General features: G+C 40.5%; 1 protein-coding gene across 1 annotated transcript; it reads left to right on the top strand.

The window, feature by feature from the left end:
- The first annotated feature begins 4,017 nt into the window (after positions 1-4,017).
- On the top strand, positions 4,018-11,110 carry LOC139474703 (uncharacterized). The gene is made up of 3 exons (XM_071257805.1): positions 4,018-4,489; positions 5,965-6,108; positions 8,644-11,110. The coding sequence occupies exons 1-3, from the start codon at positions 4,204-4,206 to the stop codon at positions 9,195-9,197; spliced, it is 984 nt and encodes a 327-aa protein (XP_071113906.1). The 5' UTR covers positions 4,018-4,203; the 3' UTR covers positions 9,198-11,110.
- Positions 11,111-12,433: the final 1,323 nt, after the last annotated feature.

The following is a 12,433-nucleotide window of genomic DNA, read 5'->3' as shown; positions in this document are numbered from 1 at the left end:
GATTTGGCAGTTCTCGGCCCTTGCTCGGGGTTTTCAAAAATGCTAGAAGTCTTCCTGTGTCACTTCTTAGCTTCACTCCCACCTTACCAGGACATTCAGCTGAATACTGTTCAGAGGTCATAAAACACAACCATCTCACTCACACAAGCCAACCGAATAACACCACGCTTTTATTTTCTTTAAGGGTTATTTGGTTTTAAGATGCATATATATCCACCAACACTTCCAGATGGCGTAAGAAGTATTTCATTTCCACACACTTCTGGTTATGTGCCCTGGGTGGGGTTCCTGTTCAGAATAAGTCCTATGTTTGTGTAAGTGCTCTCTAAAGATAATTGGCTGGTTACAATATTTGACTTGACTACCATTGTAGTGTTTATGCCATCGGCCACTGGAATGCCTATGTATTTATAGGCCGCCATGGTATAGCTGGCAGTTTGGTAACAAGTCAACCAACTAGGTCAATGCACTTTGAGTTTTGTTTTTGTTTTTGACATTCCAATTCTGTTGGTTGGTTGGTTTGTTATTTAACGCCGCACTCAGCAATATTTCAGCTATATGACAGCGGCCTGTAAATAATCGAGTCTGGACCAGACAATCCAGTGACTGATATCATGATCATCGATCCACGAAATTGGGATCGATGACATACATCAACCAAGTCAGCGAGCCTGACCACCCGATCGATCCCTCTTACGACAAGCATAGTCTCCTACTCTATTCTACCCCGGATCTTCACGGGTACTCCAATTCGGAGAAAAGTTCTTTTCACAAACGGACACAAAAGACTTTTCCAAATGATGTTTTTCTTAACTTTACAATTCAAAGAAATCAAAGAGTGCATTAAAGAGATCTTGATGGTGAAAATGCAAAGGCAGGAATTCAAAATGCGACAAGAAACGACCAACGAGAGTCCTACTACTCAGTTACCAATTTTCTGAATGGCTGACCAATTGTAATTACTGGGAGTTTAGACATAGCTGACGTGTAGGACATATTAAATCAGTTTCAGAACCCATTGAAACAATACAGATCTCAAGAGCTTGCTTGCCAAGTTTCAGCTTCGAACGTAGAGAACATCTTTACACAAAGACAGCTACAAGAAGGGGACAATCAGGCCATGACACATTCTTAATTCAGATAAGGTGATCAACAACCTGTCAATCTTGAGGAAACCTCGTTCAAACCAATGCCAATCAATGTCGTCAGACCTCTCTTGGTCTATCCATCTTCATCAATGCTATTCGCAACACAGGGTTGCGTTTCTTCATCGTGCCAGGATAGGCTGTTCCAAGGTTCTGATAATAGTCACCTTAATTTGGGGCGTTGGTTTGTCATGCCTATACCTTATCCCGTTGTTTCACTTGAATGGCTAATGTCTGTAACGGCGTTTCTCAACGGCCAGTCCTCCAGTGTGAACGCCATGAGCATGGAAATGCCGATAAATCAGGGGTCAATTTAATGCATCTCACAGCCAGTAGGTCCTGGGCCACGTCCCGGGAGACTTTCGTCACTTCCAAAATTTAAAACAGGCATGTGACAATCGTGGCGCAAAGACTATCCTAACTCTCACACTTTAACATGTCCCAATAAAAAGAAGTTAAGAACGCCCGATTCTTTCATATTACTATAGTTAATATGTTTTGGAATGACAGATTAACTAAAGTAATATGACTTCTTTTGAGTAGAATAGATAAAACACAGTATGCTTGTCAAAAGATGCGACTAAAGGTATCGGTGGTCACACTCGCTGACGTGCTTGATGCATGTCATCGTATCCCATCGTATCATCGATGCTTAACAACAGACAGCTTCGCCAAGTAATACTCTTATATATGAAGCAAGACAGGCTTACCACCACAAACAGACAGATACGCCAAGTAATACCCCTATATATGAGGCAAGACAGGCTTACCAACAGACGGCTTCGCCAAGTAGTACCCCTATATATGAGGCAAGACAGGCTTACCACCACAAACAGACAGATACGCCAAGTAATACCCCTATACATGAGGCAAGACAGGCTTACCACCACAAACAGACAGCTCCGCCAAGTAATACCCCTATATATGAGGCAAGACAGGCTTACCACCACAAACAGACAGCTACGCCAAGTAATACCCCTATATATGAGGCAAGAAATGGCTTACCAACAGACAGCTACGCCAAGTAATACCCCTATATATGAGGCAAGACAGGCTTACCACCACAAACAGACAGCTCCGCCAAGTAATAAAACTGGATGTGTATGTACACTGTAGCACCATATCTCAATGGATCGGTATGTTAATATATTTTAAATCTTTGGAAATCGTTTGTAAATGTTCGGTTGGGGCGGGGCGGGGGGGTGGGGGTGGGGGTGTAGGTGGGGGTGTTACACTAGCCCACAGTAACCTGTGCTTGTTTGGGACGACTTAATGGATCGAGTGATCGGTTTATTGCATTTCGTCATGCCCCGGCATTTGTGGTGTCCAGACTGAATATTTACAGGTCACCCTCATACAACTGATATATTGCGGCATTTAAAATTATTAACACACGTCGTGTATTCAAAGTCAGGTGCATTGTGTATATTCTATCAACGATTCGATACTCATCTTATTTCAAACAGCCGTATTTCAGCAATTACAGCAAGCTTTATGTTTTCACAGTTGTCATCTTGCCATTTTATATAGAAGGATCATCTGAACCGCTTCCAGAAACTGCCGTGGCAACATTTTCAACTCTACCTTCATATTGCTACTATGGGTATCTCTACTGTATAGTATGCTAGTGATTAGACTAACATTTAGTCCCAGAAATAATCTTAATTCAAAATATATACCATGAAGATAAGTCCAAATGGAGCCCAGAAAAATGCTTAATCTAGACTTGCTTAATCATACTAGACTTGAGTTGGATTTATTTATTTATTCTCTAAGGTCTTGGAGACAAACCAGCTAGTGTTATGTCTGCACTGTTCAAGGGGTATTCAAGAGTTATACTTAAATGTAATGCACCCATTGGGGTGTATCCTCCTTATACACTTGTCGGGAATTTCCTATACTTACAGCACCAAGGATGAAATACTTTGATACACCATTGTCTTGAGATACACCATTACCAGTAAACTTCCAATGAATCACTCCTTTATTCAGCATAAGAGGCGAGTAACGGGATCGGGTGGCCAGACTCGCTGACTTGGTTGATGCATGCCATCTTATCCAAATTGCATATATCGATGCTCATGATGTCGACATGTGAAGCAAACAGGTCAAATTGTTTTTCAATGTTCAGTTTATGAATATGCACACAGTGGTGGATATTACGCATGTGTTGGGGGTGGGGTGGGTGGGGTGGGGTGGGTGGGGGGGGGGGTGTCTTTACTTGTGGCAGAAGTATCTACATTCCCATCTTGAATGATAGTAATAAAAGGAATGTTCAATCCAGCCCTCTCAAATATTAAGGTAGACACAATTTTATGGATAACAACTTCTTTAATACTGTAAAATGCGACGTTTTGGTAGAGATCCTTATGTGTTCTCTGTCCACCGTGTTGTGACAGTATTATCCTTCTGTTGTCAACACTTACTCATGTTATCCCACTCATGTATGCAATTGTTGTTACTGTTAATCCTTTACTGTTAATCCTCCACCTACTATATATATTCTGTACTATGTCCCTCATTCAGTCTTGCTTGACAACGGTATAAGGATCTATACCGAAATGTCGCTTTTTACAGTATTAAAGAAGCTGTTATCCATAAAATTGTGTCTACCTTGTCATCCGTCAACTTCTAAGTAATGCCCATCAAACAATTTCTCTCAAATATTGCGAATTTTTGTGATTGTATTTTTATCAGCTATTTACAGAAAACTGTTAAACTTTACAGGATAAAGTAAGTTAGATTAGTCCATAACCTAGATAATATTTGGAGCTTGGTTTCGAACTCCTAACAGCATCCCTCACCTTTTCCCACCTGACGAATGTTACCTTGATTGTCTCCCTTGGAAATTTACCTGTGCAGGTGCGACACTTCCGCAAAGCTAATTTCAAAATGGCGTTCAGGGGCTGAGCGTCAGAAGACAAACATCCCAAGAATTTCTGCAAATACAACACGATCGGACGCTCAGCTTGCGTTAGAAAGACGCTAGTGTGAACGTATAGCACGACGAACCAAGAAAAGAACAACAAACAAGCGTCAAAAACGTATATAAACGAAAATGGGGCTTCGCAACTTCTTTGATTCGAAAATCTTAGCCCTCTCTGTTTTGGTCCTTCTTATTGCCACACTAGTTTCCGTGCTGTGCGCCCTGCTGCCGTTTTGGTTTCGACTCCATTTCGACGCTGCTGATGCCACGTACGGCTCCAGGGGGCAGCGCGAGGCGGAGCTGCAGATCGGGGTGTTCTGGATGTACAAGCCAAACAAGCCAGGCCCGGAGAGGACCAAGGTTCTTATGACCAGCCTCGTCGCCCTGGGGGAGGCCACTAACCTCCAGGTGGAACCAGGTAAAGGGAGAAGGGTGGTGCTAAACAACTAATTAAGATAACACTACATTATGGACAATACAACTGATTTCATGTACCGTATTCGACGAAATAAGCGCCCAGGTCCAATAAGCGCCCACGGTGATATTTGTTAATATATTGGCAAGTGAACAAACCCAATTAGCACCCCTTCCAACTGATCAGTATACACAAGACTTATTTATTCGCGTATGATACACACTCGTGTGTTATATGAACCCTGAATTATGGGCAATTTAATTCTGGAAAAATATATCTGTCGTACTTAAACATTTCAGGTTGTCAGCTTAAACCCCAAAATTTATCTTTCAACTCTGTTTTTTTCCACCAAAATAATATTCTAATAAGAGCCTCCTATTCCTAATTTTGAGAGCGCCTTGGGCGCTTATTACGTCGAATACGGTATTCTGATTTCCGAAGTCTTTGTAAGGCATTTAGAAGTGATACACATAAGGAAGAGAATTTACGGATGTCAACTTCTTTATTATGAGGAACACACGTAATAAGAAGTTGACATCCATAAATTCTCTTCCCTATTCTCCGAAAATGTATTCTAATTTCCGAAGTCTTTGAAAGGCATTTAGAAGTGATACACATAAGGAAGAGAATTTACGGATGTCAACTTCTTTATTATGAGGAACACACGTAATAAGAAGTTGACATCCATAAATTCTCTTCCCTATTCTCCGAAGTTTCATTATCTAGTTCTAATGAGTTAGGCTTGCAGTCAAATCCTTCCCAAGGAGAGTGTAATAATACAGTTAGGTCGCGATATGATATGAATCATGATGCTATGGGTGGGAGAAGATTCATGTCCTGATACAGTACCCAGTAGGATGAGATGGTAATGTGGCTGTTAACCTTTTAACGGCTCACAGGCAGCTTTGGTTGTATACTCCCCAGGGAGCTGAGAATGAAAATCAAGTGATCACTGATCCATTGACTAGGGTAATAATGTAAGCGCCATGAGCACACGAGCTGGTATGGAGTTTGGCGCCATACAAATGGACTTATTATTATTATTATTATTATTATTATTATTATTTCATAAGCTGATATTCTTTCTTTTCACAGGTGAAACACAACCATGAATCATTTGTTTTTACATTTTGGAGATTGAAGATGGGATAATATAGGGTAGAAACATATAGGCTAGAGGGCACTGTGAAATACTAGAAAATCAGTGTATTGTAGCATGGGCCTCTCATGGTATACAGGGCGGTAGGGTAGCATAGTGGTTAAAGCATTCGTTCGCCACGCTGAAGACCCGGGTTCGATTCCCCAGATGGGTAAAAAGTGTGAAGACCATTTCTGGTGTCCCCCGCTGTGATATTGCTGGAAAATTGCTAAAAGCGGCGTAACACCATACTCACTTACTCACTCTTATGGCATACAATATTGTATCATTACTCCTCTGGTCACAAAACAACTGTTCACCGGTTTTCAATGTTTTGCAGGGTGGTTTAAGGCCGGCCAGGTGTTCTACTGTCTTGGAGTGTTTGGAATTGCAGCTGGCTTTGGCGGTTCCGTCATTCTTGCAGTACGAGAGTATGGATCACTCACAGGAAGCTTGGGGCTTTCCGCATTCACTCTCATTGCAGGTGAGCTAAATTTGTTGAGAACCATGTCAACTTATGTCTATATTTGGAAGTACTGCACTTTAGTTGGTGTACTATTTTCGGATTTCACTTAGTGCCAGTCGGAGGATTGAACTCCCATTGCTGGCATAAGCTTGGCTTATGACTTATTCTGATAAGCAAAAATATTATCACAGACACTATTACAACAAATTAGTGATCAGCACCCGATTGTTTACCTCGATGCAAAGTAGCTATTTTTCTGTGTGAAACTCAAATCTTGATAAAAAAAATTGTTTGTATTTTCCAAATTTCATTGACCTTGGATTAAATCATTTATAGAAGAGGTGAGATAACTAACCCATACCCGAATATCACAAATATACCAAAGGATCGTAGAGGGGTGTAAGATCGGGAAGGAGTACCTAACCTTAATGATTGTAAAAGGGTGTTTGATCGGAAAGGGGTACCTAACCCCAATGATAGTAAAGAGTGCTTGATCGGAAAGGGGTATCTAACCCTTAGGATCATATAGAGGTGTTTGATAAAAAAGGGGTACCTATCCCTAATGACAGTAAAGGAGAGCTTGGTCAGAAAGCTGATCATGGGGATAAGGATGGGTTAGGGGCAACCAACCCTAGTTGTGCGGATCGAGGAGACATGGTATCAAGTGTCAATTAGCACTATTATCTGCGCCCGATACACCACGACTTAGGGTACATTTCTATATTTTGACTTTGGCCAGGGTACATTTCTGTAGTACCCTACATGGCACATTGTGACATCGACTCCATCCGCTAGACTGGTACTTCTGTGAACCACGACGGCAAGTCCCATGAAGATTCCGGGTTAGAATTCGTCTTCAGCAACCCATGCTTGTCGTAAGAGGTGACTAACAGGATCTAGTGGTCAGGCTCGCTGACTTGGTTGACCCATGTCATCATATCCCAATTGCGTAGATCATTGCTCATGATGTTTATCACTGGAAAGTCTGGTTCAGACTCGATTGATTACAGACTGCCGTCATATAGCTGTCGTATTGCTGAGTGTGGCGTTAAACAACAAAAAACAAACATAGCAGCCATGGCGCACCGGTACTGTGCCCTAACGTGCATCACAAGTTTCGTACTTTTGATAGCCCACCCAAGAATTGTTCACCCAATCCTAATTTGAAGCTCAAGTAATGATGATCCATTCCAGACAAATGAGTTGAAGATATCAATATCTTTGATGACAATTGATATGCCCTGTATTTCTTCTATTAGATGCCCGGGGGCAGGGGTGTCCCAGTCGTCTAAGGCGCTGCGATTTGCTGTGCAGAGTTGCGTTCCTTGGGCATGCGGGAAACCTATGATTGTGGGTTGGAATCATGGTTCACCCCGATTATGTTTCTAGGTTTGTCAGCACCATACCCGTGCTCGGGGGTTTCACCGAAGTGGTTAACGTCTGAGACTCGCATCACTTCGGGCTTTTCTCCCACATTAAGTTGACACGCTGTGATATAACTGTAATACTGTTAAAAGTGGCGTAAAACCGAACTCACTCACTCACTCTATTAGATGCCTGAGCGGAAGCTGCTGATCTGGCAACTAACTACCTTACCATGCTTACCAAATCTCAAATGTTGCATTCATACAAAAGGATACTCTTGCAGGAGTGGGTTGGGTCATTGTTAAGTGAAGGGAGTAATCATTACATGCCATAAGTGAATGTGATGGGGATAATTAATTTCATCAAATGATGGACCCAGTCTCTATTAGTATCGCAATGTCTATTTATTGGACAAAGCGTATGACCTGGCTTCAGTTTGAGGCCAGGGTATTTTGTAGACGTGGTGTCTAGGAGAGGAGATTGGTACATGTGTAGAGTTCCAGTAGATGCTATTAACCATGTTATGGGTAGGTTGCTTGGAAGTATAATGCCAACGGATAAAAACAGACATATACAGATAAATATGCAAGTATAAAAGGTCAGCTAGTTGCTACTTTCAATATTTACAAACAAACATGGCACTGCCCTTGTCTATCTGCGATTGAGTCAGAATTAACCATTCGGGAACTGAACAATTTACTGGTACAATTGTTATAAACAAGACATAAGTCCAAACACCAAAAATCGATGTCTAATTTGGCGTAGCTGAAGCAATTAACATGTTTCAGCACTTTGGTGATAAAAACTGGGAAACAATTTAAGTGAGGTTTGTATCCTCTGCACTTTGGGGTCATTTCCCCATTTAAGAACAGTTGGATTTGGCTGAAAAATGTCTGAATTGTTACCTTTTTTATTTGTCGATGTGTGGACATCAAACTGTGTTTTATGAGGTAATGCAGGCCATGCAGACTCTAAACAAATGTGACATCTCGGAGACAGGAGTATATCTGTTTGATAAAGGGCAATTACTCTAGCAGGCGAACTGATGGATGTCTCCGAAAGACAAATAGAAAAAAGCTCTTTAGGCAATCATTATTTTGCTATATACAATGTTTATTCCTAATATGGGATATTTGCCATCCCAAAATACACTTTATTTATGACACATATCTTCCTCTTGTATTGCAGCAATTTCTCAGGTGATCGCAGTCATGTTTCTCTTTATCACCAGCATGAGTGGTAAGAGCACATGGCACACACTCCCTCTGGAAGATCCATACCGTATCGTCATCACCTCCCACCCTGAAATGCTCCTAGACTGGGGATTCTACGTTGCTGTCATCGGCGCCGGGCTCTCCATCTTCGGAGCTGTCCTGCTTATTATTGAATCCCTGAAACTCTGCTTGAGTATCGAAGATATCCGGCGGCGCCAGTTTGCCACGAAACCTAAACCAGAGCCCTACCCAGATATCCGATACAGCCGCTTCACATACGCCGACGTGCCACGCCCCAAACCTGAGTACTCCCATTCGAACCAGTCAGGGATAGTGTTGAGTAGAGGCCCCCCTCAGCAGCAGTTCATTGCTCAGCCCCAACCCTACCCCCAGCAGAACTACCCTCCGCCACAGCCCTCCCCCCAGCCACCACGGTATGGAGAATACCAGCACTCCCCCCAGCCCGTCCGAAGCTACAACCCTCCAATCCCTGAACAAGGCTACGTATCACGGCAAGTAGAACTGTAAGAAAGGGGCTTAATGGTTAAGTTAGGTTACTGGAACAAACAGTTTGGTGTTAACAGAGGCCATAGATAGATGACTTTGTTAAGTTTGTGAATTTCCAAGAAGTAAACATTATCGATACTGAATAATGGTAGGCGGCCTAATGAAGTATGTGAATTTCCTGCTATGTGTCACACAGGAAGAGCTGTAAGAATTACATTTACTGGTAAAGTTACGGTTACAGGAACAATTTTTTTATGATATAAGAGGCCATAGATAGATGACTTTGTAAAGTTTGTGAATTTCCAAGAAGTAAACATTATCGATACTGAATAATGGTAGGCGGCCTAATGAAGTATGTGAATTTCCTGCTCTGTGTCACACAGGAAGAGCTGTAAGAATTACATTTACTGGTAAAGTTACGGTTACAGGAACAATTTTTTTATGATATAAGAGGCCATAGATAGATGACTTTAGACTTTATGACGTATATGACTTTTCATGTACTGTACCTTACCAAAATGGAAAATGATATTATTTCGATGTCATGCAGGTAAAGCTGTAAGGACACAGTCTGGTTAAATTAAGATTACAGGAACAAATGTTGGATGATATCAGAGGCCATACATAGATGACTTTATTAAGTATATGGTACATTAGATATTTAAAGATATTGCAGTGGTCGGCAACTTTATGAAAAATATGGATATCTAAGAACTGCACATTCCCAATATCTTTTCGTATGAGAAGGATGAGTTATAGGAACATGATTTCTACGTAGTTTGTGAGGAGGTACATTTGCCACTGTTAGTGTTACATATGCATGTACGGTACTTGTAACTGTCAAGTCAACTGATGAGTTAAAGGAACATGATTTCTACGTAGTTTGTGAGGAGGTACATTTTGCTGCTGTTAGTGTTAGGTATGCATCTACCGTACCTCTAACTGTCAAGTCAGCTGTTATTCCATAAGATTTGTTCACAACATTGCCATTACTTTTTGATAATTGTAATACTGACCTTGATTTAGGACACTAAGTAGATAGATGTCAACATCTTGCTCTTTTCTTTCACTGTATCATTTTCTACAAATGTTTTTAAATTGATATATATTTTTAAATAATTTTACATAAACATCTCATATGGACATTCCATTTAACAAGTCTTTTAATTGTTTCCTTCATTTCCACTGAAAAGTTGAATTTGATTTTTGTACATAGCTTTATATTCACTTGTATTCCACTATACCCTTCAGTTTTAAAGCAAATAATTATATTCATGAGAAGAATCAGATTAAGTATTTTGGTATTTAAGCCCTTGCTCATTTGTTTGCAAAGACATGTTTTATTGTTATATATCTTAAGACATAGGATTTTTAATTATTATAATTGCTGTTTTAGAAATAAATACAAATTAATTTTAATTGATCTGTTATCATGATTATGGCTTTTATCACAGTGTCATTGATGTTGATTGTATAGTCTTGCCACACTTGGCTTATAGGTCACCAAGTGGTGCCCCTTCCATATCAAGCAGACATGTTTCATAAAAAAACTGATCTTTCATCATAATATCAGCCTTCGATTATCCAGTGTATTCTATCTCTAGCCTGTGACGATAAATACTGTGGACCCATTCACCATGACCATAGCTTCAATTTGAGCCTGAATCAATTTGAATGCTTCTAAAAATAGCCATCCAATCAAATTTCTCAGTGACATTCTCTGCTATGACGGTAATAAGAGAGAAGGGGATGATGAGATCACTTTCAAAACTTTCAAGATTTGGTGGCGAATGCATCCAGGGTATTTACCCTGATAGAATGGACATATGTTGCTCTGGATAATCGAGGGTGCATTATATCACATGTATTTTGGTACACATGGCCAATGGTTGTGATTCATTCAGTAATTTTGTAATAAAATGTTTTATATGGAAGTTGGATGTGTTGTTATCTGTGAACTTGGGAAGATTCGGCTTACATGCATAAACAATTGCAGCCTCATAAATCATCTCCCTAAAGTTAGAATGGAAATGAGGGCAAGTAGGTGGCCCAGTTGTCTAAGGTGCGGCAATACGCTGTGAAGAGTTGTGTCGTGAAGTGAAACCTATCATCGAAGGTTCGAATCCTGGTTCTCCTCAATTATGTTTCTAGGTATATCAGCACAATACCTGTGCTCGTGGGTTTCACCCCAATGTTATACGTCTCAGACCTGCATCACTTCACGCCTTGTAAGCTGACATGCTGTGATATAACTGGAATACTGTTCAATGCAGCCTTAAAACCGAATCGAAATAAATATTCAAGTGGTTTTAGCCATGTTTGGTACAGAGAGCATGGTAACGGTAATCTGATACGCCAACTGACCAACTTCTAATCACGTGCATTCCAACCTAGAGATACTCAATGATGCCATCTTTTTTAAGAAGAATACACTGAACAGCAAAATATTACACATATGAAAATATAATAATGTGAATTGTCGAGTGATGAACGTCAACCTACAAATGAATGAAATGCGGTCGAATTGATTGAGGCGAACGTAAAATATGCGGAGATCGCCACATCGTCCCAGAGACAGACTGCAACCTTGACGTCCGCGTTCAGTTGATATCTAACATAATTTAGGATATGAGAAATACTCAGTATATCATAATAAGAATCATAATCATACATTGTTCAAACAACAAATGATCCATTGTCTTTGAATTAAAAGCAAATCATTTACACAACACGATAAAGACGCCAAACGCTAGGTTTGCACAATAGGATGTGAAAACGTAAATGTGCAATATGAGTGGCACAGCACAACACCCTAAAAAAATATGTCATTGTTGTCTGTTGTCTGTCTGCTCGCGAGAGTGCCCCAATGACGTCACTCGTCTCACAAACCCTTGTATACCTTTCATCAAGAGACATTAATCTATCACGGGGCATAATAAATTCATGAAAGGTCCTGGGAATTATACAGATATGCTTTTCTCTGAACCGTCATTAGCATGCTATGGTTCTTTTGCATATATTTATTTTCAAAAGCAGTCAATTTTGTTTCATAGCTTACAATGAGTAGACTTATTGTATTTATTTATTTTTATTGCAAGCTAAACAATATACATGTATGAAAACGATATATCTATGCATTCACAAGAATAATATTAAAGACTGGTATCCGTACATTAGCGTTGCCAGCGAAATCAGGGGTGTTGGGTAGCCTCATGGTTAATGCGTTCGCTCGTCACACAGAAGGCCGGCTTGCATCG

This window comes from Haliotis cracherodii, unplaced genomic scaffold, assembly GCF_022045235.1.
Source record: "Haliotis cracherodii isolate W230 unplaced genomic scaffold, xgHalCrac1.p SCAF_1, whole genome shotgun sequence".
Taxonomy (NCBI): Eukaryota; Metazoa; Mollusca; class Gastropoda; order Lepetellida; family Haliotidae; genus Haliotis; species Haliotis cracherodii.
The sequence above is the reverse complement of the archived record's forward strand: the minus strand, read 5'-3'. Positions and strand labels throughout refer to the sequence as shown.

What these genes read in the sequence shown, in the direction of transcription:
- LOC139474703 (XM_071257805.1), top strand. Translation starts at nt 4,204, where the DNA reads ATGGGGCTTCGCAACTTCTTTGATTCGAAAATCTTAGCCCTCTCTGTT. An exon ending in TAACCTCCAGGTGGAACCAG is followed by an intron (nt 4,490 to 5,964) that starts GTAAAGGGAGAA and finishes AATGTTTTGCAG; the next exon opens with GGTGGTTTAAGGCCGGCCAG. An exon ending in CGCATTCACTCTCATTGCAG is followed by an intron (nt 6,109 to 8,643) that starts GTGAGCTAAATT and finishes CTTGTATTGCAG; the next exon opens with CAATTTCTCAGGTGATCGCA.